General features: G+C 40.1%; 1 protein-coding gene across 6 annotated transcripts in view; it reads left to right on the top strand.

The window, feature by feature from the left end:
• Positions 1–27,154, top strand: part of DGKG (diacylglycerol kinase gamma) — a 191,693-nt gene that overhangs the window by 19,041 nt on the left and 145,498 nt on the right. For 5 of the 6 annotated variants that reach the window (XR_008530109.1, XR_008530106.1, XR_008530105.1 and 2 more), the window contains exon 2: positions 15,095–15,399. Coding sequence is in view for 1 of the 6 variants with exons in the window: in XM_054585079.1 (XP_054441054.1) it covers positions 15,333–15,399 (67 nt within the window). In the remaining 5 variants the exon portion in view is untranslated. Of the gene's footprint in view, positions 1–8,596; positions 8,726–15,094; positions 15,400–27,154 lie in introns of those variants that run through there. The other variant, XR_008530107.1, reaches the window with a different exon arrangement.

The following is a 27,154-nucleotide window of genomic DNA, read 5'->3' as shown; positions in this document are numbered from 1 at the left end:
ATCTTTTTCAGTTACACTTTATTTTCTATTTGGATATGGCTTGTCTAACCAGAAAGCATTTCATTTTTAATATTGATTTTATATATAGTCACTTTGCTAAAATTTCATAATAGTTTTATTATTTTATCCTCCTGGTTTTTCTAGGTATACTGTCAAATCATTTAAAAATTGTGACAGTTTTATCTTCTCTAGTCTAATATGCACACCTCTTATTTCTTAGTCTCATTTAATTTAATTGTCTAGAACCTCTAGTAGGTTGCTGAATAGTAGATTTCTTAATGTGCATTCTTATTTTGTTCTTGATTTTAATGGTAATGCTCCTAATATTTTGCAGTTTATTTTCTAAATAAGTACACATTTACATATTATTTCCCAGAGTATCTTGTTGTCTTTTTATCTATTTGTTAGCTTTATTTGTTTTTCAGTTTTATTTAGTTGTGACATGCATAGCACTGTATAAATTTAAAGTTTACAACATAATGATTTCTCCTGCATATATTGTGAAATTATTACTGCATTAAGTTTAGTTGACATCCATCATTTCATGTAGATACAAAAAAAAAGAAAAGAAAAAGGAAAGAATATTCTTTCCTTAAGATGAGAACTTGTAGAATCTACTCTCTTAATGTATCGCACTGTTAGCTATAGTCATCATGTTGTACATTACATTCCTAGCAATGTTTCACCACTGAAGTATGAAGCAGCTGAGGACTTTTGGCAGGTAGCTGTTATGAAGTAAAGGATGTTCCATTTACCTTCTAATGTGCTTAGAGGTATATTTGCTTTTCCATAATATTTTGGTGTGAAATTTTATAGATTTTTTTCTGACTATATTGAAATGGTCATATGAATTTCTCTTTTATTCTGTTAAAAGTGTAATATATAATAGGTTTTGTAATCTTTATCCATCCTTGTTTTCCCAGAATAAACTGTACATATTGTTCTTTTAATACTTTACTGGATTTAGCTATTATTTTTCTGGGGGGGGGAGTTGCTTAATTTAGTAAGGTGGTTGGTCTGTAATTTGTTTTTATTTGTGCTCTCCCTATTCATCTTTTGTAACTAGGTTATACTGACCTTATAAAATAAATTGTAACTTAACATCTTTTTCTGGGCTCTGGAATAACTTATGTAAGAGAAGAATTATCTGTTCCTTGATGATTCTTACAACTTTCCCATAATACTGTCTGAATCAGGAAGGTCAGGCAAGGAGACTTTTGAATATTGATTCAGTTTCATCAGTTATTATTGGACTAGTCAGGCTTTTCTACTTCTTGAATCACTTTTTAAAAATTAAAGTGTAGTTGACATAGAATTTTATATTAGTTTCAGGTATACAACAGTGATTCAACATTTATATACCTTTCGATGTGATCACAATAAGGTAATAACCATACATCACCACACAAAGTTATTACAATATTATTGACTAAATTCCCTGTGCTGTGCATTACATAACTGTGACTTATTTATTTTATAACTGGAAGTTTGTGTCTTCTATTCCCTTTCACCCTTTTCAGCCATCCCCATCCCCTCCTCTCTAGCAATTATCAGTTTGTTCTCTGTATCTATTTCTGTTTCTGTTTTATTTTGTTTGTTATAGATTCCACATATAAGTTAAATTATCGTATTTATCTTTGACTGATTTCACTTAGGATAATACCCTCTAAGTCCAATCATGTTCTTGCAAATGGCAAGATTACATTTTTTATTGCTAAGTAATATTTCATTGTGTGTGTATGTGTGTGTGTGTGTGTCTGTGTATACACACCACATCTTCTTTTCTTAAAAAATATTTGGGTTTTAAATTTTTATTTATTTATTTGTGAGAGATAGAGAGAGACATTGCTTTGTTGTTCCACTTATTTATTCATTCTTTGATTGTTTCTCATATGTACTCTGACCAGCGATTGAACAAGCAACCTTGGTGTATAGGGATGACGCTCTAACCCACTGAGCTAGCCTGGGTTCACATTTTCTTTTTCCTGTCATCTATTAATAGACACCTCGTAGCTTCCATGTCTTGGCTATTGATAACAATGCTGCAATGAACATAGGGATGCATTTATCTTTTCAAATTAGTGGTTTCTTTAGATAAATACTTAGAAGTGAAATAACTGGATTGTTAAATCACTTTTGATAATTTATATTTTCTCAAAAAATAATTCCATTTCATCTAGACTTTCAAATGTAGTGCTGTAAACTTAAATACCCTATTCTCTCATAATTTGATAAAACCTCTTACATTTATATTTATGCTCCCTTTTTATTTCTAATATTTCTGGTTTTCCCCCTCCTCTTCCTTCTCCTGTTCTTCTGCTCCTTCTCCTTTTCCTCTTCTTTCTCCTCCTCCTCGTCCTTATTTATCTCTCTCTCTCCCCCCTTTCAAAGAATTGTCTATTTTATTATTTTTTCAACAACTAAAAGAGCTTTTGGTTTTATTTACTAACTGTTCAGTTGTTTTGTTTTGTGTGCTAGCTCATTACTTTCTGGCTTTGTCTTTAGTACTACCCTCTTCAGCTTTATTTAGATTTCTTTTCTTCTTTTTTCCAGCTTCTTGAGTTGGAGGCTTGGCTCATGTTTTTAATCTTTCTTGTTTTCTAAGAAACTCATTTAAGGCTAAAAGTGTCCTTTAGGCATTGCTATAACCAAACTGCACATTTACTAGAATGATATGCAATGCTTTCATATTTTTTATTTTCTTTTTAAACAAGATGTTACTTAAGAACATGTGGGTTTCAAAATTTTCATATTGTTACAGATCAGATTTTCTGGGAAGCAGTTCTGGAATGGAAATGGCAGTGCAGGACTGTCATTAGTTTTAAAGTGCTCTTGGGATCATCGCTTGTGGAAGTGAAGGGACAGCGGAGTTTGGCAAAGGAAGTTGGACTCAGATGGTCCTGCTGAGATGCTCCAGGTTGGAGTGAGGGGACCAGGCTGTTACACCCTTCCTTTCTGTGTCATTCAATAATGGGACGTGGGTTGCCCTGGGAGGAGGCATGACCTTGGGAAGGCAGCTCTTTGAATTCCCCTAGGCAATTCCTGAAAAGGGTGGACAGCAGACAGCTGCCTGCCAGCAGCACTCCCAAGCAGCTGGGGGAACAGATCCTTCTTTCCAGAAGGAGCTGGTTGACACAGTCAACTACTACAAATACTTAGAGTTTCACAGTTTAACTCACTTGTGGTTGTTGATGTTTAATCTGTGTAAGACATTTCTCCTGTGGATTCAATTTTTTATTTTTTTACTGAATTTCAGTGACTTCAAAGTATTTAATTAGATGCATGTACCAAAAGGTATTTAACATTCCTGTGTTGTGAGACATTTAAATTGTTTGGACTTTTTGCTGTTAGATACAATGCTACCAAAAATGTCTTGGGAGATGAAATCTTGTAGAGGTAATAGTAGTCACAAATGTAGTGCTGTTATTATTGTCCATAATTACTTTATTAAGATAAACTTACAGAATTAAAACTACATGGAAATGCACATTTTGAAGCTATTGATATATAGTGCTATTTTGGCTAATTTCCTTCCATACCAGCAGTGTTGGAGAGTTTCTGTTTTTGTGCTTTCTAATCAATAAAGATACTGTTAAAGGTTTGATAAGGTGGCAATAATATCTTAGCATTATTCCTATCTAGTGATGTATGGTTCAGATGAGTATAAAAACAAATGACATTTTCCAGCCTAAAATGATGGCACCAGCTCCTATGTGGCAAGAACAAAGAGTTGATGTCTAACATTTCTGGAAAGAAATGGTATTACTTTTCAAAGGAACCTTAAATATTACTTATTCCACTTTCTACAATTATAAAATGAGGAAGAGTGAAAGTGACTTTGAAAAAGTCACCTACCTATAAATATTAATATTTACCAGGATCAGACCCTTGGGCTCCGGTCCACATCACTCCACGTTCTCTCATTTGCTCAGGAAATGAGTCTATCCTTCTTATCAGTTTACCAAAACCTCATCAAACTGTGGTGCCTCTGAAACTGGAATTGATGAACCCCTATGAAATAGTTTAGATTCTGTGCTTTATTCAAATCATGTTATTTTAAAACTATGATAAATTTCCTTTATGACTGTCTTATTCCACATACTGCCATGTGTTACAGTGCCTGCTATCTTTGTGTCACGTGGCCTTATGGCGAAGAACACCTCCAAAGGCAGATTATCTGGATGTGAATCCTGAATCCATTAGTTAATAGCTACCCAACCTAGGACAAGTGACTCCGTGCTTCAGGTTATACATCTTTAAAATGGGCATAGTATTTGTGTCTACCGCATAGGGCTGTTATGTGGTAGATACAAATCAACCAGATAATTCAAGTAAATTGCTTAGGACAGCCTAGAATGTTGTAAAGGTTAGTTATTATCGATGAGGTGTTTTACAAGCTGGGCCCTAGACACCTCTGGAGTGGACGAGGCCACCCAGGGATTTGTTATCTAGGGTCAGAATGAGGTGAAAGTGCCCGCTGGGTGTTGTTGTCCATGGTGCTGAATTATTGTTTCATGGTTGCCCCTTAGGACATTATTGATTCTCTGGAGTTGGTGGAAGAAGGGGCACATGGCTGCCCAGAGCCTTCCACAAACTGAATCCTGGGCTCCCAGAATGAACCATAGAATGAATCCGCAGGCAGTTTACAATCCTCCCCAGATCTGGAAACCAGCAGAGACCCTGGAGGGAGTATAAGCTTTGCATTCAGGCAGGCATGGGTTTGAATGGTGTCTCAGCTGCCTGCAAACGGTCTGATCCTAGGTGTGTTGATGTAATAATATTTACCTTGAAAGATTATTTTGAGGATTATATTGATGAAGAACAGGTAGCAGGCTATCAATAAATGGTGGCTATTTTTGTTGTTGTTGTTGTTGTTGTTATGGGCAGCAGCAAGTGGAGGATGAAAATAGAAAGGAGAATTAGAAACTAGGCGATCAGAAGGTGTCAGAGACGGGGTTGTGAGAGAATGAAGCGGAGGATGCTCTGGGCCAGCTTGTCACAGGTTCCTCCTGGTCCACAGAAACTTACCAACCTGAGCATGGTTTCACCCACCATCCCAAACTTGCACATTGTCTATCTGGTGTGGTTTTGTCATGGTTCCTGTGAAAACACAGACACACAGAAGCACACACCTCACCACTGCCACCACAATACCTGGTACATTTCTGGTGCTGTCTTTTAGAAAAGACCTGCCTGCGCCCCACACCATGCCATGCAGGGTCTCCTCCTGGAAAGCTCTGTTTCTGACATAGGGATGAGCTGTGGTGAGAACAGAGCTGTCATTTTCTCACCACCTCAGGTTTTCCCATTTGTTTTTGTCCCCTTCACTTTATGGTAGGAAACTCCTATTACCTGTTCTGTGCCCTCTTGAGATTATATTTGTGGCACAAAATGTTACAGGAGAAATGTGAAAACATAGATTGAGATCGTAAAGAAAGGAAAATTCTGCAGAGAATATGCTATACCATGGGAATTTTAAGAGCTAGGCAGGATGACTGGCAATCAGGGGCCCCTGGTTTTTCGATAATGTTTTATTGCCTCAGGAAAGTGGAAATGATTTGGGAGATCCAAAATCTGTCTGCCTTAAGGAGAAGGAATCGCTTCAAGCATTCCAAGCTTCTCTTCCTAGTCCTGTCCCTTACATCAGTATAAAGCAGTGCTTTCAAAACACTGGCCTGCATCAGAATCTCCACAGCTCTTTAAACAGATTGCTGAGCCACCTGGAATTTCTGTAGGTCTGGGATGCATTCCAAGAATTTGCTTTTCTTATATTCCTGGTGATGCCAGCACTGCTGGTGTGAGCACCACACTTTAAGGACCATTGTTAGGAAATTTTACTTGCTGTGACTCTCATAAACATTATACAAGTAAGTCTTATAACAGCTCTGTGAACTATGTATTACTATTATTATTATCCCCATTTAGAAATGAAGAACAACCTGTTTAATGTCTCACTATTGTAAGTGGTAGAACCAAAATCTGAATTCTGGTGTCTCTCATTGCAATGCCTGACTTGTGCTTGGTGCTTTCAGCAGAAGGCTTCCTGACACTGGAGATGAGTCACTTTCCCCTGGTAGGAATTTTGTGAAGGAAATCTCCTCTCAAAATCCCTTCCCAGCATCAGACCCTCAGCTGTGGAGCCTGGAATCAGACTGTAGTGATGCAATTCACAATTCCACTCCTTCAGCCTCTCCCCTATAGCACCGCTAGTGGTAAAGCGAAGTGAATATTCTCCCCCGTTTTCTGAACAGTAAGAGGTGGCCCCAGGGTAAAAGCAGGTTCTTTTGAAATCTCATGTTATACCTCACACTTCCTGCAAATTTTGCAATCTGTTTCATTTTGTGTTTATGTTTACATAATGTAGATTTTGTTCCCCCTCAAATAATAATGGCTTTCCAGGAGCATGTCATGGTTATTCCCCTGGCCTCCAATTTACCTTCCAGTTCTAGAATGAGTCTTTAGATAGTTGGCTTATTGATCGTATCAGCACATAGCCCAGGGCCTGGCCCTTATGTACTCAATGCTTATTCATCCTGAGGTGGTATGGTGAAAAGACAGACAGTGGGCTTTTGATCTAAACAAACTTGGTTTCAAATACCAGTTCTGTCTCTTACTCACTTTATAGCAGTAAAGTGGGCATGAAAAATACCTTCCTTCCAAGGTATGGTGACTAATGTAGATGAAGTGTGCAAAGCACCAGATGTGTTATAATCTATAAATGAAGGTTGCTGCTCTGACTTATTAGCATGTAATGATTTGTTGCATAAGGTGAATAAGTGAATGAATGAATGACTCACACTCAAGCTGTGATGCCCCTGGACTGTAGTAACTCCTAGCCTGACACTGCCTGCCTATACCTAAGGCAGGCCCCTCAGGAAGCACATCTCAGCTTCTCCCAGGAGCCTGCATGCCTCTCCTGGGTACCACTGACCCCCGCTCCCCACCGCCCTCCCCAACGCATACACCTGGGCAGCTCTGTTCAGCCTAATATTTTCACAGCTCTCTGAGAGCAAGGATTCTTATATTCAATCTGAGACCACTCATGGAATGCAAAGTCCTTAAATGCAAGTTGTCTCTGAATTCCTTTGGGTAGCACGTACTTCCAAGACTTTTGTTTTTATGTTTGTATAAGGACTATATGCTGCTAAATTACTAAATGAGATATTATGGATTACACGTATTTGCTATTTATAAACTCAAATTAGCCCATTACTAAGTATCCGGGGGGCTCTAATTCGATTATCTGTGAAGACAGGCTGCCTCTAAATGCTCAGCAACTACTGCCTCCTCATTCAGCCAGAAGGTTAGAATCCTGAGACCTGGGGGAAAGTCCCATAGTTATCATTGCAAGGTCAGATTTGTATTGAGTTGGTTGTGGTGTTCAGATACTGCTCTTCTTGCTTTTTAATTAAAAATTATAGTTCACTTAACTTCATCATTATCATATTAGTCTGTGGAGGATGTTTGGTTAACCCAACAGCATGCAATGATACATAATTGTATCAAAGGTATTTAGGCCTCTAATTTTCCAATTACTAGGTTTAAGACAAGTTCAAGCATGAGTCAAGCATATCCTTTTGCTAAACAGATATGTATGTAATCTGCCCTCAAAAGTGCTTATGTAGTTGCTTTGGTTATTTATGACTGCATACTAATGACCCTAAAACTTCTTGGCTCCACAATTAGTTTATTATTTTGCATGACTCTGTGCATCAGGGTCAGGGGTGACTCAGCGGGGACAGCTCAGCTCTCCTCCTCATCAAGTGGACGAGGGATATAAAATCCAAAAGGGCTCCTTGCCCTCCACATCCAGCACCACAGCTGGGACAGCTTAAATGACTGAGGGCTGGCTGGGGTGGCCTGCCCGGGATCTTACACAGGGGTTTCAGGTCTCGTCACCAGCTGGGCTGCCCAGTTCTCCTCCGTGTAATGTTAAGCCTCTCTCTCAATGTGGCCTCTCCGTCATCTCTGTAGTAAGATGGCTACGGTTCTATATGACAGTTCAGTGCTCCCAAGAACACAAACATGGAAGTTGCCAGGCCTCCTCAAGGCTTAGGCCTGACATTGGCACAGTGTCACTTCTAATGCATGCTGCTGATTAAAGCAACTCACGGGCACAGTCCAGACTCAAAGGGGAGGCACTAAAAAGGACACGAATATCAAGATGCATGGTTTCCAGGAGACCAATGTAACCCTACCACAATAATGACAATTCATTGATGAATTCAAGCACCTTACATAACTCCCAACGTATTATCAGGTTAGGAATAATAACGTGGATAGTGTAAGTTTCTAGGTTATAGTTCATAGTTAATTAATATAGACATTATCTTAATAAAATGTGTGCACTGATTCATGCTTTTTATTATAAAATAAGTGACTCATAAATAACATGATCAATAATTTCATGCCAATTTGTGTCTTTTGTCCCTCTCCAGTTCTTTCCTATCACCCAGTTCTTTTTCTACTGGGATATGCAAACAGCTGTGATAGAATCTTCTGCTCCACATGAATGGTCTCAGTCCAAAAGGTTCAGAACCACTTTTCTAGTGGCCAAGAAGTGAACCCTTAGAAATATTGTAGCAGCCAGAGCTACAAAGTGGGCAAGACACCATTTTCACCCTGAAGAAGCTCAGAGTCTCATTGGGACATTTGGTCAGTACCGTCATGGAGAAAAGCCCAAGGAGCTATTGGAGAGCAGAGAAGATATGCTCACCCATTCCGGGTAATTAAAGCGAGCTTCTTAGAGTCGGTGATACTTGAACTGAACTCCAAAGGCTGCATAAGAGTGAGTTAAAAAAGGATCAGTAGGAGCAAAAGCCCAGAGATGGGGCAGTTATCAAGATGTGACACCTCACAAATCGGGGAAGAGTGGGGTTTTTATCTCACTAGCTTTTAGTCATTCTTATCTTTTAAAAATATGCTCATTATGGTTTTGTTATAAATCATCAGATGCATACAAGTAAAATCCCCCAATCTGATGTCATATTCATGAATTAATGTTTTTATGAGAGCAAAGAGGAGATGAAGAGGTGTTTGTTCCTGGATAATTGGCTATAGCTGATTCATTCAAATGAATAGAGACCTGGGGTGCAATTCAATACCCATTGAATTTGCTGTCTTCCTCCTGACTTGAGATTTCCATGCTGACATCTGTTCAGAACAAATAGAGTTTGATCCAGGATATGAAATTGCAGAGCTAGAAAGTAAGTCAGAAACCATTATTCGTACCCCCTCATTTTATAGACAAGGAAACTGAGGCCTGGGGAGCTGAAGCTATTGCTGAGAGTGGAATAGATGTAGGGACAGAAAATGCTCTTCTTCCATCCCAGCCTGACAATATCTAATCTGAGTGTTATTTAGAAAACCCTATTACAGTTTTTTTTTCTGTCAGGAAAGATGTTTGGGGTGGTAATAAGATGACTGTTATTTCTGTCAAGAGCATCTAAGACAGGAGCAATAGGGCAGGCTGCTGAAAGGGAAATGCCAGGTGATGTTGGCAGGAGCAAGCCCTCTTGTACGGTAGCTGTCATCTCTATAAAGGCCAACGAATAGGAGGGGGCCGTCGTGTGTTAGCATGGTCAGCAGGTACCATTTACAGCATCAGACAGCACTGCAAGCCTCTAACTTTCCCTGACAGAAATAGAGAATGGTGCAGCTCCATTCACCAAGAAGCCAAGCACTGAGCTACAGCGGAACAAAAGTGGTAATAACACGAGCATTTGTTGAGTTACTGCAACACATACCTTTTTATCTTGTTACCCCTCCTTAGTTCCTTCAGGAATCTTCTGCTCCCCTGTGCCCACCCCAGACCCATCAGATGGCCCCGTACTTCCTTGTACATGTCTGTGTGCCACTACTCTTACCGCTTGGGTGTTCATTATTGGGTTGACCAAAAAGTCGGTTTAGTTTTTTTCTGTAAAATAAAAGACAATTTTTTTCATTTTCACCAATAACTTTATTGATTTGGATATTTTTAAGATGTAGGCTATCTCCCTCATCATATAACATTGATTGTTCTCTCAGTTAATGAGTTAATTGATTGCTATCAACTTCATCTGGTCTACCCAGCCGTGGAGCATCATCCAATGAGAAATCTCCAGCACAAAACTTTGCAAACCACTTTTGACATGTTCAGTCAGTCACAGCACTTTCTCCATACACTGCATAAATCTTTTTTTTTTTGCTTGTCGGTTGCATTTTTACTTTTCCTGAAATAATAAAATATTATATGCCAAAATGTTGCTTATTTTCTTCCATCTTCAATATTAAAATGGCTGCATAAAAATTCACCAATTTTGATAGGTTTTTTTTAAAAAAATGCACGCTGAATATGACAGCTGTCACCATACAACCTAACAAAATTGTTTTGAATGAAGTTAAAGACAATTAAGCACTACTAGAACCATCTTATGGGGAAAAAATGAATTTTTTGGCCAACCCAATATTTTTGGGGTGTCTATCTCTAACACAAGACTGTCAGTTACCATAATAGAGAAGTACAGAGGATCTGTGGAAACACAGCTGAGAGAACAGCTTAGTTTTCTCAAAGAGTTCAAAAAGCTATATAAAAGAAGTGGAACCAGACATATGAGTAGTGGTTTGTTATGAGAAGGCAGGCGTGAAGACCATTCCAAGTAGATTAAAGGCATGGTGTGTTTGTCAGTCCATTAACTAATGTTTATGAGGTCTTACCATGTGCCAGGCACGTTGCCACATACTAAGAGTAGACAGTAGTTGATTTGGTTGGAATGTAAAACATGTTGGGCAGGAAGCAGTTGGGATGAGGATGGAGGAATGAGCTGTACCATACATAAGGAATCTTCTGAAACTGGTAAGAGAGCCTGCTCTTTATCCTGGAGGCCAAAAGAGGCCTCTAAAGGATTTAAGAAGTGTTTGGAGTCAAATTTGGTTCTAAATGAGGAAGATATCTATGATTAGTTATGGAGTGTTTCATAGGATACATTGTTAAGTGGAAAAAAACAATGTGTGAAAGATAATTCATATGTAATGTGTTGCTTTTTGTGTAAGAAAGAAAGGAAAGAAGAAAAGATCAATGAATCTGCTCACTGATGCGAAAATAAACACAGAAAGGCTAAACTATAAACCAGAAGGAGTGAGGAGGAAAAAGATGGAAAAGAGGGGGCTGGGAACACAGTGAAAGAATGGAGAAAAGAAATACTCCTCTGAGAATAACTTTTTATAAAGTTCTGGCTTTTGGAAACATACTAAAAAAGAGTCAATGGGAATAAAGAAAAATAAAACTCTAAAGTGAAATGCCAACAGAAATTAATAAGAGTGGGAAAGAACTAACCTAAATAACTTTATAAAACAGTATTTTGAGAATATACTGATGGCTAAAGATAAAAGAACTGTAAAGAAATCTTCTGCTTCATTTTGTTTTTCACAGAGATGTGCCTGTAGTTCTGACACAACTTCCTGTGTACCTCAGGACTAAGCAAATAAGTGCATTGTAGATCATGGAAACAAAGGTTTTTTTGAGAAGGGAGTTTAAAAATGTGGAACAAGAGGAAGACTACAATGCACATAGTAGGGTTGACTGTACTTGGAAGTATGAGTATGAACTTGGGGTTTTTTAACATAGATGGGTAGGTAGATAGGTAGATATGTAGAAAGATGAGAGATAACCAGAGATGAGATATGTGTGTGTATATGTGTACATGCATATATTTCCCAGCTCTGTCCCTGACAGGACCTAGAAGCAATGACACCCCAACAGCAATGAGCACAGCTAGTGCCCACACCTTGGTTTCAAATATCATTCTCCACTAAAAGGAATCAAGGCTTTGGAAATGACTGATTTCAGGATAGGACTGAGGAAGGACAAGATAGGCCTGAAATATTTTGTAATCCCAGAAAATAAAAATAGGCTCAAAGAATGATGGAACTATGTCTAAAGAACAAAGAACTACTTCACATGAGCTTTCACTGACCAAGTCTGGGAAAATGCAAGAATCAAAACAATATATTATAGTAATGAATTATAACCTATTGAGTAAAGTAAGAATCCATAAATATAAATAAATATATTATCTAAATACAATATACATTTATACATATTTATATAAATATTGTTTATATTTTACATATTTACACTATATGTAGTATTTATAGTATAAATAAAAATATTTTTAAAATTGATATAAAAAAATAAAGAAAACTCTTCCTAACACTAAAATCCCAATTAATAAATACAGAAGTAACAATGGAATTAGAAACTCACTGTCATTGTAATGATTAATCCTGGCAAGCATCATCAGTGGATGCCAAATTAGTGGGTAAAAGTTTGAAGAATAATCACAAAATTACAACAACCTGGAGCAGGATAAGAGCATGTTCAGAAACCTTTGGCAGAGCACAAAAACTTTGTCCCCAACTGCTTGTCAGCTGGTTGTTTAAGTCATATTGCTGTGTTGTATTTGTAATAGGATAATAACAATCATTATTTATTGAGTGCCCACTGTGTGATAGGCATTGTGCTAGGTGGGGTTTGGGGGTAGGGTTTTTGCATATATTAACTCAGTTAATTCTAACACTAACTCAGGGTAATTTTTATTAGGTTTTTCATTTTTGAGATTAAAAAACCAAGGTTTAAGAAACAAACAAAAAAAAAGATCTAAAGTTAAATAGTTATAAGCATTATAGCCAGGATTCAGATCTGCCTTCCGATCTTGAGTTTCATGGTGTTCCACCATGTAGTGTGTCTCCGGGCCCTCTTAGAGCTCTGTGCTTCTGAAAGTATGTAGAACCATACATTAGAGAGGCATTCTTACACAAAAGCATTGGCAGTTCCTTCTTTCTCCTCACCATATCCACTAAACACTTTGCCTCATTTTTCTCATCTAAAAATAGGGAAGGCTGTGCTACTTTACACGGTTGTCATGAGGACTATATGAGATAATATATGTAAAGCATAGAGCACAGTGTAAAATAAGTGTTTGGCAGCAGTAGTAATACCAGTCATAATGTTAAATTTCCTGGTATGATGGAAAATATTTTTAAAGGTCACTCCTCAATTTTGGACTAAAACAACAATCAGATCATGAAGAGCTTTGTGTATCATGAAAAGAAGATTGTATTTTATTCTATAGTCAATAGAAACCACTGAAGAGTTTTATTACTGAGAGAGAGATGATCTAGTTGGCAATTTAGAGCCGGCCAAGGGGAGGAGAGCAACACTCAAGGCAGGGAGACCAGCAGGAGGCTGATGTCAGAGACCAGATGAGAGAAGATGAGGGTCTGAGCTAAAGAACTGGCTGGCGTGATAGAGATCAGGAGACACAGAGTGGACAGTCATATTCTGGAACTGGTTCTGAGGTTTGGCAGGAAAGAAAGGGGGAGGTACTCAGGCTGAGTACTGGCTCCTCTCAGGGCACAACCAGAATACAGATGAGAAGTAGGTTAGTGGCCTGGGAAAGTGACAGTTTGGAGCAGTTTGGGACATACAAGGGAGTCATAGTGACAGTTGGGTATTTAGATCAGAGCGAGGAAAGAGTGTGGGCCCGAGCAGCTGGGGAGTCGCTGAGTCTGTAGAGGAGGATGAGAGCTTTCAGGGAAGGGATGTAGAGTGAAAGGGAGCTCAGGATAGGATTCTGGAAATACCAGTATTTAATGATGGCAAAGGAAAGGCAGCAAGAGACGGAGGAGGAATGCTCAGAAAGATAAAAAAGGCTCAGGGGGGTTGTTTTCTGCCATGGCAAAGTCTGCAGAGAGAGCAAATGAAGCAAGGAAGGCTGCAAGCTGCCTATTGGATTTGGCAATTAGGTAGCTGGGGACTTTGGCAAGAGTAGGTGCCGAGGAGCAGAATCCAGTTGATGGGTGGATTCAAGAGAGAATTCAACTTTTTAAGGAGAGAAACTACAACTTGGATGCTCCAAGGAATGCAGGCTTCTTGCTATCTTGCTCCCTTGTCATGCATTCCCCATACTGCGGGAGAGCTCTGACTGGCGGAAGGTCTTTACAGAGGCCACATCTCCAACACCTGCCCTCAACTCTAGTTTAGCCTTGCAGGTCCACGCCTTCAGAAAACTGTATAAAGCAGTCTCCAGCCCCTCCGTCATTCCTCATACTTTTCAGGCTCCCCAGACTTGCCTTGAAGTCTGACTCTCCACGATGGGTCCTGTCTTACTGAAACTGGGCTTGTTTTTTGGTAACATTGGCCTTTAATTTGTCCTCCTATTAGATTGGTGTCTTTCCAACATTTTTTAACCTCAACCCAGGATAAGAAATACATTTTTACATTATGATTATTATACACATGTATATATACCTGAAAAGAAATGGGCTCTTATTTTCAACTCCATTGCATTCCATCCCATTCTCTCCTCATCTATTTCATGTTACTAAGTGCTGGTCTTGGCACTTAATCTTACAACCCACTAAACTCACACTAAAACCCACTAAACTCTCACATTAGTCTCACAACCCACTAAACTGATTTAATGACTGACAGTAGGAGCCACAGAGCTGGGAGAGGCTCAAAGAAAAAGATGTTCAGTGTTTGTCCGAATCCATCTCTCTTCCCTCCCTCAGAATCTTCCCACACTGGTGCCCACAGGCCTGCCCTCTGATCACTTTTTTTTTGTGATTCTGAGAGGAAAGATAACTGCTTCAGTCACTAGGGTGGTAGCCAGCCTTGGGGGCCATTTGAATTTCCAGAGTGACTCATCAGAGGAAGATGAACAGCTCTAATGGTGAAATTTGGAATTTATTGTGTACATGTGGGGCACACAACAGCCTGAAACATTTTCATGCCTTGGGGATGCCCTTAGTTGTCTCTACTACCACCTTCCATGGAAGGCATTTAAAATTCCCCAGAGTTTAAAAGTGTGGCTTCCTACTTATACAAGTCACCCATTCCCCCACCCCTCCAGTCAGACACTCACCTGGAGTTGTGCTGGTCTGGTCTCTATATCCTCTTCAGGCTTCCCTGAGGGAAGCATCCTTCCTTTGAGAACCATTACCTCCTAAAAACTTGCAGCAAAGAAAATTTGGAGATTATTTTTTAAATAAGAAAAGGTGGCTCACATGTTTAAACACTCTCATTCACCATGTCTTTTCTAATTCTTCCCAGGAAAAACAAGGATTTCTGAATTTACCTTGACTAAGATAGGATGCTCCCTGAGGAATAACAGAGGACTTCGCTCATCTGTTGAAAAGTGTCCACCACTGCCATAGACACTTGGGTCCGCGACACATCTCTTGAAGGGCTTGTCCATCACCTTCCTGCAATGAGCCAGACCCTGGGCTGGGCCACGGCTTCACACTCGTGAACAAAACTCCATCCCTGGCCTTAAGTATTCAGCCTAAAGATGAGTGAAGAACGCTGGGTCTCCCTCACTCCAGAAGAATTTGACCAACTCCAGAAATATTTAGAATGTGAGTAAATGAATTGACCCATCTGGGGTGGGATTTCCTCTTGGTTGGGGAAAACATTTCTCAAGAGCAGAGCAGAACGCCACAGAGAATGAAGTCAGACCTGAGATCTTATGTTTTCTTTTATTTTAATCCTCTCCTGAGGATATGTTCATTGATTTTTTTTTTTTTCAAGAGAGGAAGGGGGAGAGAGAGAGAGAGAGAAAGAAACATATTGTCAGAGAGAAACACTAGTTGGTTGTCTCCTGTAAGCACCCCGACCAGGGATCAAACCCACAACCTAGGTATGTGCCCTGACCGGGAATTGAACCCACAGCCTTTTGGTGTATGGCATGATGCTCCAACCACCTGAGCCACCCATCCAGCGCAGCTTATATTTTCTTTAAAATACAGAATTAATGTCTCAAACATAGAAACAATGATCTTTACAGTCTATAAATGATACATTCTTAGCATAGAAATTTGGAATGTACAAGAGGAAAAAAGATAAGGAGTAGATTGAAAGATCACAGCTAAACTCTAGGCATGTTTTGGACACACCCCTCCTGTGCTCATTGCTTTCCATGGCTGGTTCCTAAATATACTTTTTCTTTTAAGCTTGCATTTTCCACCTAACATATCATTGTATTTCCTCAGGTCATTAAAACCTTTTCATGGCATAATTCTGAAGGGCTGCAGCCTGCATGGTTACAATGTTAACCATGTGATCCAATATACTCTGTGTTTGGACTCCCCTTTTTTTCTCAGTAAAATATAGAATTCTGATGTATGTCTGTTTCTTGACTTTGTTCTGGGAAAGTCTAGGCTTTCAAGTGGGGCTCTTGACTTCATTTGTTATACCCAGAAACAATTTCGGTGCATTAAGACACAGTGGAGGTTACACCCACATTCCCATGCGGGCACCCAGCTGTCTGCCTGCTGCCCCCCCCCCCCACATGCCAGGCATCTCCCAATCCTGATGGGTGACAGGAATTTCCCCGGCTGTGGTAGAACACCAGCTGACTGCTGCACTCTGCACACACATAGTGACATTACTATGTCACTATGCCAGCTCTGGCTCTTCCTCTCTGTGATTTGACAGCTTATAACCCCCCGGGCCCTGGGTATCCTCTTCTGCAAAAGGGCAGGGTTGGACTAGATGATCTCTCCTGGTGGTTCCCAACCCAGACCTAAGACCCCATATGCTCCCCAAGGTCAAGAGAAGTTCTGAAAGCTACTAGTCAGCCTCTCTCCCCACACCCTGGAGTGCGTCACCTCTTTTCTGATCTCAATAGGTTTAGAGAAACTCAGTAACGTCCTGACAAGGAGCAAGGATAATCTCCATTTAATTCAGTCTGCTGTGTAGATCAGCAAAGTACCAGACCCTCTCAGGGACAAAAAAGACGCACAAAAGAAAGGCTCACCCTTGAGGAATCAGAACTTGTTAGGGAGTGAGAAGTGTGCTCCCTATGCCAGCGGAGAACAGATTTAAAGCAGTGGGCAAGGACTCTGGCCAGGCTGGCTAAACTGAGGGCATAAACAAGGAGGGAATTGAAAGCCAGGGAAAACTCGTATGGGAAGGCATATTAGTTTGCTGGGCTACTGTGACAAAGTACTACAATCTGGATGGCTTAGAACAACAGAAAATGTTTCACAGTTCTGGAAGCTAGAAGTCCAAAATCAAGGTGTTGGCAGGATTCGTTCCTTCTGAAGGCTGTGAGGGAGGACCTGCTCCAGGCCTATCTCCTTGGCTGTCTTTTCTTTTTGTCTCTTCACATGGCATTTTCTTTGTATGTGTGTCTCAGCGTTCAAATTTCCCTTTTTATTTGTCATCTTGGAATGAACCCATCCTATCATTGTGGGACCTCATCTTTACTAATTACATCTGTGATGACACTACTTCCAAATAAGGTCACATTCTGAGGGGTTAGGACTTTGACATATAAATTGAGGAGGGGGCAGATACAGCTTAACCCATAAGAGAGGGTTTCTCTGTGTGAACTCTATGAAGGAAAGATGTTTTGAATGTGAGTAGTAAATGGTGGGAGGAGAGGGAGTAGAAACAATGGAGGCAAAGATAGAGGGACATGAAGGGAGGGGTATGTGGGGGTGGCAAGGAGAACTTCTGGGCTAGAGCGAAGGAGGAGCAGTGGGTGGGGAGGAAAACATAAGAGAGATGGGGGAGCAGGAGATCTCGGCCCTGCATGTCAAGTCATGGCCTGTGGACCAAGGTGGCAAAATTGAGAGCCATGAATTTGGTGGCTGTTTGCAGGGTGGCCTGGTCGAGGAAGCTGCCAGTTCAAGGAGGTCCAGGAGCAACCTTTGGGTAAAATCTAGTCTGAACTGAGGAACAGAGCTAAAATGATGAATGTGGCAATGAACAAATGCTAATTTGTGGAAAATTGCAGTGGAAGTGTTATCAAAACTTATGAAACAAAAGGAAGCCAACAAAGATAGCTCAAAGCCTGTGAATCTGTGGGAAATGGCAACATTAGGATGCAGGGCTAGTGAGGATGGTCTGGGAATGTTGATTTTGAGATGATGACGACAGACACATCCACTTCTCTATTCATATGTGCCAGGCTCCAGGAGCCAGCAATGAATGAGACAATCTTGCCGTAAAGAGCTCGCAGCCCAGTGTGGGGAGAGAGACAGGACTCAAACACTGATCTGAATGATAGGTGCCAAGGAGCGGGGAGCATAAAGGAGGAGACCTAGCCCAGCCGGGGTGGGGGGATGCTCCTAGACTCTGGAAACACTAGTAGGAGGGAGAACAGGGAGGACGTTCCAGGTAGAGGACATGGCTTGGCAAGGGAGGGAAGTGAGAAAGTCATCAAGGTAGCTTTCAAGAACTGCAAGCAGTTCCCAGTCTAGGGACCTATAGAGCCTATGTAGGCGGGTGGCATGGAGGGAGCCAAGGATAGAAGTGGAAAGGTAAGGAGGGCCTTATCCTGAGAGCTGCTGCTTTCTGAGTGGGACATCCTGTGGGCCCCAGGAAGTTATGTGGTAAGGCTGGGTGGGCATGAAGGATTAGGCTACAGCTCCTACTCATGAAATCTTGTGTGGAGACAGCAAGGAAAGAAAAAAAAAGGAATAACGACACTTCAGAGAGCAAGAATGTGAGGAAAGAAATCAGAGGATAGAGACTGGGATTTAGGGCATGTCTACCATTGGGGGTCAGAAAGGAAAAAAAGTTGAAGGCACAGAGAGAAAACCCAGCAAGATAACTAGTGAACAAAGAGTATGGGGTGGAGGCAGCTATGGGACTAAGGGGTCCAAAGGTGGCAGAGTCGTTGAAGAGGCAGAGGGTAAAAAGAAGCCAGAGTACCTGGTAGGAAGCGGCTCCTTTGTGTTTGCACCATCAGCTGTGTCCTTCTGTGGCCCTTCCTCATTTTGTCCATGTCCTAGGACTAGATGAGGTGCTTTGACACCATTGTTCTAACAGTTCTTGGAAAATGATTAATCCTCAGAGGAAACCCTGAAAAAGGCACTTATACCAATTTTAGACACAGCCTGGTATTCAGTCAGATTGCATTGCCATAGCAACTGCTCTTCCATAACCACATAAACAGGAATAACTAAAGTGGACAGCCTGAGAACTGATAGCTTTCCTGAGGGGGTTTACCAGGTAGGAGAGCCCAAGAATTTGAAAACAAGATGCTCTTGGTGTGTTCTGTTTATATAGCATCAACCCTGTACCTTCTTTGATGGCATGTTATTGCAGGAGAAGCCATGTTAAAACTGCCCTTGGAGATATATATATTTATTTTATATGTATACTTACATACATATACACATGTACGTGTATACCTATATATATAGTTGATGATAAGCTTAATGTGAATCAGTAGTGTAAAATACTTGTCAAAAAAGATAATGTGATATTAAGAAATTTTTTGTTACAAAATAAAAACAAGCGTAAAAATTTTGAAAAACCAGAAGATGAAATTTAAACCTACACATAATCCTATCTCTCAGTGATAACCACTAATGTTACATAAAAAGTGTATATTTTAGGCTATTTGTATGCTGTTTTTTTCACCCTAACAATATGTTTCAGGTATTTATTGCTGCGTCAAAACAACTTAAAAGCTAAATGCGCTAAAGCAGCCATTTTGTTTTTTCCCATGAGTCTGGACAGGGCACAGGAGGGATGACTAGGCCCTGCTCCACAGTGTTTGGGGCTTGGGGTGGGATCACATGGTCCAGCATGGCTCTTCACTCACATCTGGTGCCTCAGGGGCCCTTCAGGGGCCCTTTCCCCGGAGGGCCTTTCTCATCTCCCAGGACCTCTCCGCGTTGGCCTCTCTTTCCGACAGGATAGCCTGGACTCCTTACATGTGGCTCTGGGCTCCAAGGGCATAAAGCAGCAGCTGCCAGCCCTTTCTAACACCTTGGCTCAGAGGTTCTAGAATGGAACTCTTTTCACGTTACATTGGTCAAAGCAGTCCCAGGCCTGGCCCAGATTCACTGTGGTAAAGGGAAGGACTCCGCATCTCGTGGGCACATGACTCACACAGGGAGGGGGAAGACTGATGACAGCCATCTTCAGAGACTAGCTAATGCACAATATGTCCTGTGTTCCCATATCACACAGGACTTTTCAGAAGTACGGTTTTTAATATTTGCAGAGATTTCTGCTGAGTACATATACATATTTTGTTTAACCAAACTACTGATTGTGATCTTAGGCTGTATTAAAATTAATAGACTCATTGTGTCTAGTAAGGTGAACTGATATCCACATTCTCTCCTGCCCTGATCAGACCTCTCTAGAGAACTGAATCTATTTCTGGGATCACATGGATATGAACAAACTAGAACTTTTTTGAGAAGTGCCCCAAAATGGTGAGGGGTCTCACAGCCTGAAGTGGCTGAAAATACTGTGGATATGTACTAGAGAAGCGCAGACACAGGGAAAGGGAAGGGAAGGCTAATTTTATTAAAATAGCTACAGTGCTATTGTGGGGAGGAGGTGTTAAGCTAATTTTAAATCGCTTCAAGAAGTAACCTTATGCCTAATGAGAGGAAATCATTGAAAGAAAGACTTCAGTTTAAAATAAGGAATACACTGATTCCTAATGGCCAAACCTTCCCAAGATGAAGCAGGCTTGACTTCAAAGCAACTGAGTTTCCTAGGACTGTCTGGGCAGTGCTGGCTGAGACACGGCAGAGGAGATTAGAACATCAGGTGTCTGGTTGATCAAAAGACCTTCATTAGCCCTTCCATATTTACTTTCTTTTTTTAATCATTTTTTTTATTTCGCAATTACAGTTGACATACAATATTATATTAGTTTCAGGTGTACACCCCAGCGATTAGACATTTTATAACTTACCAAGCGGTCATCCCAATAAATCTCTTACCCATCTGACACCATATGTAGTTATTAGAATATTATTGACTATATTCCTGATGCTGTACTTTACATCCCTGTGGCTATTCTGCCTTTAAAGAGGTTGCTTTTCAATCTCAGAGAACATGAGCATGTAGGGCTCCTCCTCCTGCCCCTGCCCCTGAACAGCTTCAGAGATATAATTGGCTTGTTGTCCTTCTAATCCTGATATTTAGGTGGAGGGGATGTATTCCCAGTTTTTTTTGATGACTTATCAAAAACAGAAATTACTAACTTATTCAAAAAAGAAAAAAAAATGGTAAAGCATTAATTTTGATTTTTGATTCTCTATGAAATTAAACCAAACATTTCCTACATCAGCTAGTGGTTGCTTGATTTTGTGGACATTTTCAATCTGGGAGACATCTTACCCCGTTATTAAATCCAATTGTTATCCATTTTACGAATGAGAAGGCTGAGTCCAAAAGACCTCAGTGACTTGCCCAAGGTCACCCAGAATAAGAATTAGAAGCAAAGCTCTCAATTCCAGGTCAGATTTAATTTACTTCAATTTAGTTTCAACAAATTAAACAAAACAGTACCCACTGGAGCTCAATCATCAACCATGCATAGGATGCACACACACACACACACACACACACACACACACACACACACATCAATTAAATTACAATAGAGCAACATTTTAAAATACATTTAAAGAGAATGAATCAGTAAATCGTGCTATTCAAAAATATATTTCATTTAAATCATATCAAGGCAAGGTAAAGTTTCTGACTTTAAAATGTATGTAATTTACAGCTCAAAATTCAAACCTGTCATTGTTAATATGGGAATCAGAGAAAATGTTTAGGACTAATTTGTAGAGCAATGTAAGGCTCAAGTAAGCTTCCTTGAAACCTTGCTATTGAATTGGCCAGAAGAATAAGAGTTAGTCAAGTGATCATGGGGTCCTAGGCCCATAAAGGCTCCTGCCCACATCTTCTTCAGCACAACTGGCCTTCTTTTCATTAATGATGACTGGGCCTCTGCCCACAAGCAGTCACTGACTCTATGCATAGGGAAAGACTTCTATGGAGCAATAGCTCTCAAATATGAATGTGCACCTGAATATCCTGGAGATCTTGTTAAAGTGCAGATTCTGAATCAGCAGGCCTGGAGTAGTTCTGAGATTGCCGTCCTAACAAGCTCCCAGACGATACTGATGCTGCTGGTCTAAAGACCACACATTTAGTTGCAAGTTGCCTCCTCTGTTCCTCCACCTTCACTTGGAATATGATTGATGTGGCCAAATTATTTGGAGAAAAGTGGGAAATTTTGCTAACAATACAAATTTTACTTACACAAATAAGCCATACCAGTCATTCAGATCATTTATGACAAACCAGGAAATCTTAGTATCCTAAAGAAGGTTTTCTAATATCTGCCAAAATTCCTTCCGCTTCAATGTGAAGTCTTTTTCTCTTATTCTACATATGATACTGTGGCAGAACCATCACTTCCACAGGTTTCCTGCCAGTTGTTAACTCAGTGAGTCTCATTGGTCCTCAGCCTTAAACTGCACATGGAGATAGCGGGGAGGCTTTGAACACTTCTGGGGCCTTGCTCATGCCCCCTACAACTCTGCACCCTTGGACAATTTAATCATAATCTGTATGCATCGGACCCTGACATTAGCAGTGTTTAAAGCTCATCAGGTATTCCAACATGCAGCCAAGGTTGACAACCTCTGATCAACCTATGCCTCCTGGCATATAGGACAAACATGACAAGCCCAACCCCTTTTATAGCCCTCATTTATTCCATAAATCTTTATGGAAGATAAATTTTATGTCAGGCAATGGGCTACAGGCTGGGGACATTCAAATTTGAGAGCTATTGCTCCAAACAATGAACAAGAAAGGTGTAACTGGGAGAATGTACAGATGCTTATAAAGCTGGATCTTTTCACACATGCTCTCCACATTCTGCTCTGCGGCCCGATTCATCCTGGATGAGAAGGTAGGCCTGTTGGTGCCGCGCTCTTGGGCCTGGCATCTCAGTCTTCCAGAGCCCTTGAAAAAACCTCCTTCTTGTTTTTGTGCATCTCACTCTTCTTGACTCCCTGGAATACTTAGAAAACTTACACATCTCAACCTTCACCAGAAGAAGGAAAATCTAGCAGTTTGTTTTCCCTTATGTACCAACTTTCCTTCCCCCTCTCTCTGGGTCTTTCCCTTCATTGACTGAGAGTCACTTATGGTCTTCTCGGTCTGTAAAATGTGTTCCTCTAGCTTCATCATCATGTTTGTTTGCTTGTTTGTTTATTTTTTTATTTTTTTTCCTGTATTGTCAGAGGCAAGCCTTACTAGTCAGATTCAGATTTACAAGAATGTTACCTAAAGCTTGCTCATCAAAAGTGAGGTCCATGAACCTACTGTACATAACTGTTGTCACCTAGGTTCCTTTTTGAAATGCAGAATCTCAAGCACTGGCCCAGATCTACCAAATCAGAATCTGCTTTAAACCCAATCCCCAGGCAATTCATGTGCATGTTACAGTTTGAGATGCTCTCAGGGAAATCTGAGGAGTGAAGAGTTATCTCATACCTTAGAATTTCACTCTCATCTGTGGGTTTTCAGATTCACTTTTTGAAAATGTTAATTTATAGTTATTTCAAAGTTTAGTGGTCCAACTAAATATTCAGTCTCAAATATTCAGTCTTCTTAACTGGAAGATGGTCCACAAACTTTGGGTTCTAGTTTAGGCAGCACATAAACTACAAACACCAAAGCTCCTGATTTATCTGCTTGTTCAGAGGGAGAGCATCCTTGTCCCGCACAAATGTGGCAGCAAAGGTGTCTGTGAGTAGGGCCATATTTTCTCCTTAAAAGGGCTTTGAATTTCCTTGAACACTAAGAACGCGTGCTTGGTTAAGGTCCCAGAATTCTTGGCACATAAAACATAAAGAGAGGGTTTTGGATTGAAACTTCCTTGGGTATTTGTTACTACCAGTGACCTTGATCACAGAGAAAAGCTTTTAAACCCTTGATTTGGGGTAAAATTGCATGCTGATGGTCCTGCCAGTCTGGGCTAATGTAAAACATATCCCCACCTTGCCAAGCATCTGAATAAGGTGACCTGTTGGGTGGAATTTTTAGTGTTATCTACTTAGACAACAGAAAATGTCTGCCAAGCATGGTGGTTTTAGATTTAGCGGAGTTAAAAACATTTTTTTTCTTTTACAAAATTATCCAATATGTTCATCTGCTTAAGATATTCTTCATGTCTCATTATAAAATGCCATCCATTGAACAGCAATTCTGAACCCTGACTGTACATTTGAACCCACAGGGTGCTTCCGAATATAGTGATTCCTGGGCTCCTCAAGAGATGCTGACTTCATTGCTCTGGATGAGACCTGGGTTTCAGTGTGTTATAAGGCTCCTCAGGTGATTCTAACATATGGCTAGGTTTAAGAGCCACTGTCATAAAGGAAGGGCCTTATTTTCCTCATGTACCAGTGTTCATGTATCCAATGAATCTAGTTCCTGTGCCACATTATGAGATAGGTTAAAAGTCAGAGTCAACTACTCACTAGCTGTGTGCCCTTAAAAAAGAATCATTTAAATTCCACAAACTTCAGTTTCTTCTTCTCTAAAATAGGGATAATTTTTACATTAGAGAGTTATTGTGGAGATTTAAATAAATATATAAGGTGACTAGGACAATGTCTAATACTCAACAAAATAGGAATTGTTGCCAAGGATGGTGGACATTCAGAAATGAAGCTTAATCCCCTCTGAGTCTGGTGGCGGTGTGCAGTACACGCATGGAATGGGAGTTCTTTAAGAAGTGAGCTTGTGCTACTGGGCCCACAAACGGCACCTGAAGGAGGATCAGGGAGTGTTCTGAAGAAGCTCCTCATTAAGACAGAACAAAATGGGACAGTACCCACTTATTCCCCAGGAAAGAGAAACCCAGTCCAGAAATCTGTTGAGAAGAAAACTGTGAGGTCCTGGCTGGTAGCTCAGTTCATGAGAGCATTATCCTGATATGCCAAGATGGTGGGTTCAATTCCTAGTCAGGGTACAACCAACCAAGGAGTACATGGATGGGTGGAACAACAAATTGATATTTCTCTCTCTCATTCTCTCTCTCTCCCTTGCCCTTCCTCTCTCTCTAAAGATGATTTTTTTTTAACTGAAGACATTTTTTGAAAGAAAAGAAAACTATGATAAAGTATCAAAGAACATCCAAGGAGAAAGTAATGAGTATCATATTTGAGCATTAGATTGTTTCTCTTTTACAAAAAGGAAAGGCATTGCTTCTATGAGCTCATAAAAGCCCATAAGACAAATAAAAATAAATGAGTGGTAAGAAAGACCCCTCAGGGAAATCTAGGAGCCAGCATTTCTTGCACTGTTTGCTATTTAATTTTAAGATAGTAATCAGAAGTTATCAAACAAATACTTCTTAGTTCTTCTTTTTAAAATCTGTTTACTTGAATGTGAACATATGATGAATATATGTGTGTGATGTATGTATATATGCATATATATTCATGTATGTGCGGGGATGTGTATGATCTATACATATACATTGATATCTACATATAGATATATATCCTATACATTTAAATATAAAGCAAGACTAGATCAATAGCATTTAGAACCAAAGGATTTCTGCTAGGGTGAACTGTGAAATCTCCAAAATGTGACAATAATCAAAAGAGTATCAATTCAAATGAAATTACTCTCTTGGTGCTCAATCAAAATGCTGGCTCTATACTATTTTTGCAGAAGCCACATGAAGAGAGCTCAAGTTCCAAAATTTGCTTTTATTTTCTTCAACTTGGCCACTCTGGCTGAGCTGAAAACCTCCCACTAAAATAGATCTTACAAATAAGGGCTTTAAAAAAATAACTAAACTGCTCATAGAATAATTTGAATATAATTTGTGCATGACGTTAACTGAGCTCTGGCCTAATTCTAAACTCTCTTCCATTTGGTTGCCAAAATGGCCTTTAGAAAACAGAGACCCAGTTATGTTACTACATAACTCCATTTTTAACAATTTCAAATCAATGTTCTTAACTTGACATTCAAATCTGGTGCCTGCAAATCTGGCCCCAAACTACTCTCTGGTTTTCACTTTTCCCAGATGTCCTGTGGTGCCCATCTCCGTATTTGTCCACCCTGTCCCTTCTAAAAACACCCTTTTCACTTTGCATCTTCCTTTCTAAACCTTACACGTTCTTTACACCCCAGCTCAAATGATAACTTCCTCATGGGCCATCCTCAGTCTCCACCCCAACACTACCCTCATCCTCCCCCACTCATTTCACTTCTTCCAATCCATGCTTCCTAGAGCTTCATATTATTGCTACAGCATTAATTACATTTTTTCTTGTGTTATCAAGTCTTTGAGAAGTAATAATGAATAGTGCTTAAAGGAAAGTAATATAGGCTTTTTTAAAGTTTTTTATTGTTATTCTATTACAGTTGTCCCAATTCTTCCTTTGCCCTCCTCTGCCCATCCCACCTCCAGCTCCTGCAGTCAATTCCCACACTGTTGTCATGTCCACGGGACATTCATACATGCTCTTTAGTCCCTTCTCCTCCTTTGCACCATTACCCTCTTCTCCCCTCTCCTCTGTTCCTCTCTCAGTGTGTTCCATGTTTTCCTGACTATGGTTCTATTTTGACAGAACTGGAGAATATTATGCTAAGTAAAATAGTCTTTTGATCCAGACTAAACCTAAGTTAAAACCTTGACCCTTAGATAAGTCACTTTTTTCCTGAATTTCAGCATTTTCTTCAGTAAATTGAAGAAACTATTACCAAACTTGCATGGATCAGTAGGGAATAGTGTATGAGGATATGCAGGAAAGGTCTCCAATAAAGGGAAGCTATTATTAATTACCACAATGGCTCAGATAATATCCCCAACTAATTTATGAGCAGTACTTTACAGCATCTTATTCTCCATCGTGTTTTGTGAATTGAATGGAAGCAGCCCAAACTGATGGCATCTGCTGCCTAAATCTCACTGAGCTATTAGTTTTTCAACATCTGTTTTGAATTTCAGAAAGAAATGTCCATTTTTAGGCATCAGCAGCATTTTCCGGTGGCATTTCAATATGTCTCAGTCTTGAAATGATTATAACTTGTGCTTGATTGAATCCAAGTCAGCAATGCCATGGGGAACAGCCCAGCCCAAGAACATGTGTATTTCATATGGACCTAAGAGAGCATAGCCCTCTGTACAAAGAGCCTGAACACCAAAGAACACTGTGTCAGCTTTTAATGGTGTTGCCCTTTGTTCAGATGTCTAAATAGTGGCATTAATGGGGCTTAAAAAGCTCTTAATTATCCATAATACTATGAAACAGGGAGAACACAGAAAGCCTGGTTTTCTCCAATGCCTAGAATGTTGGTATC

This window comes from Pteronotus mesoamericanus, unplaced genomic scaffold (assembly GCF_021234165.1).
Source record: "Pteronotus mesoamericanus isolate MK-2021 breed Mesoamerican mustached bat unplaced genomic scaffold, CSHL_Meso_final contig_82, whole genome shotgun sequence".
NCBI lineage: Eukaryota > Metazoa > Chordata > Mammalia > Chiroptera > Mormoopidae > Pteronotus > Pteronotus mesoamericanus.
This window is presented reverse-complemented; position numbering and strand designations above follow the sequence as displayed.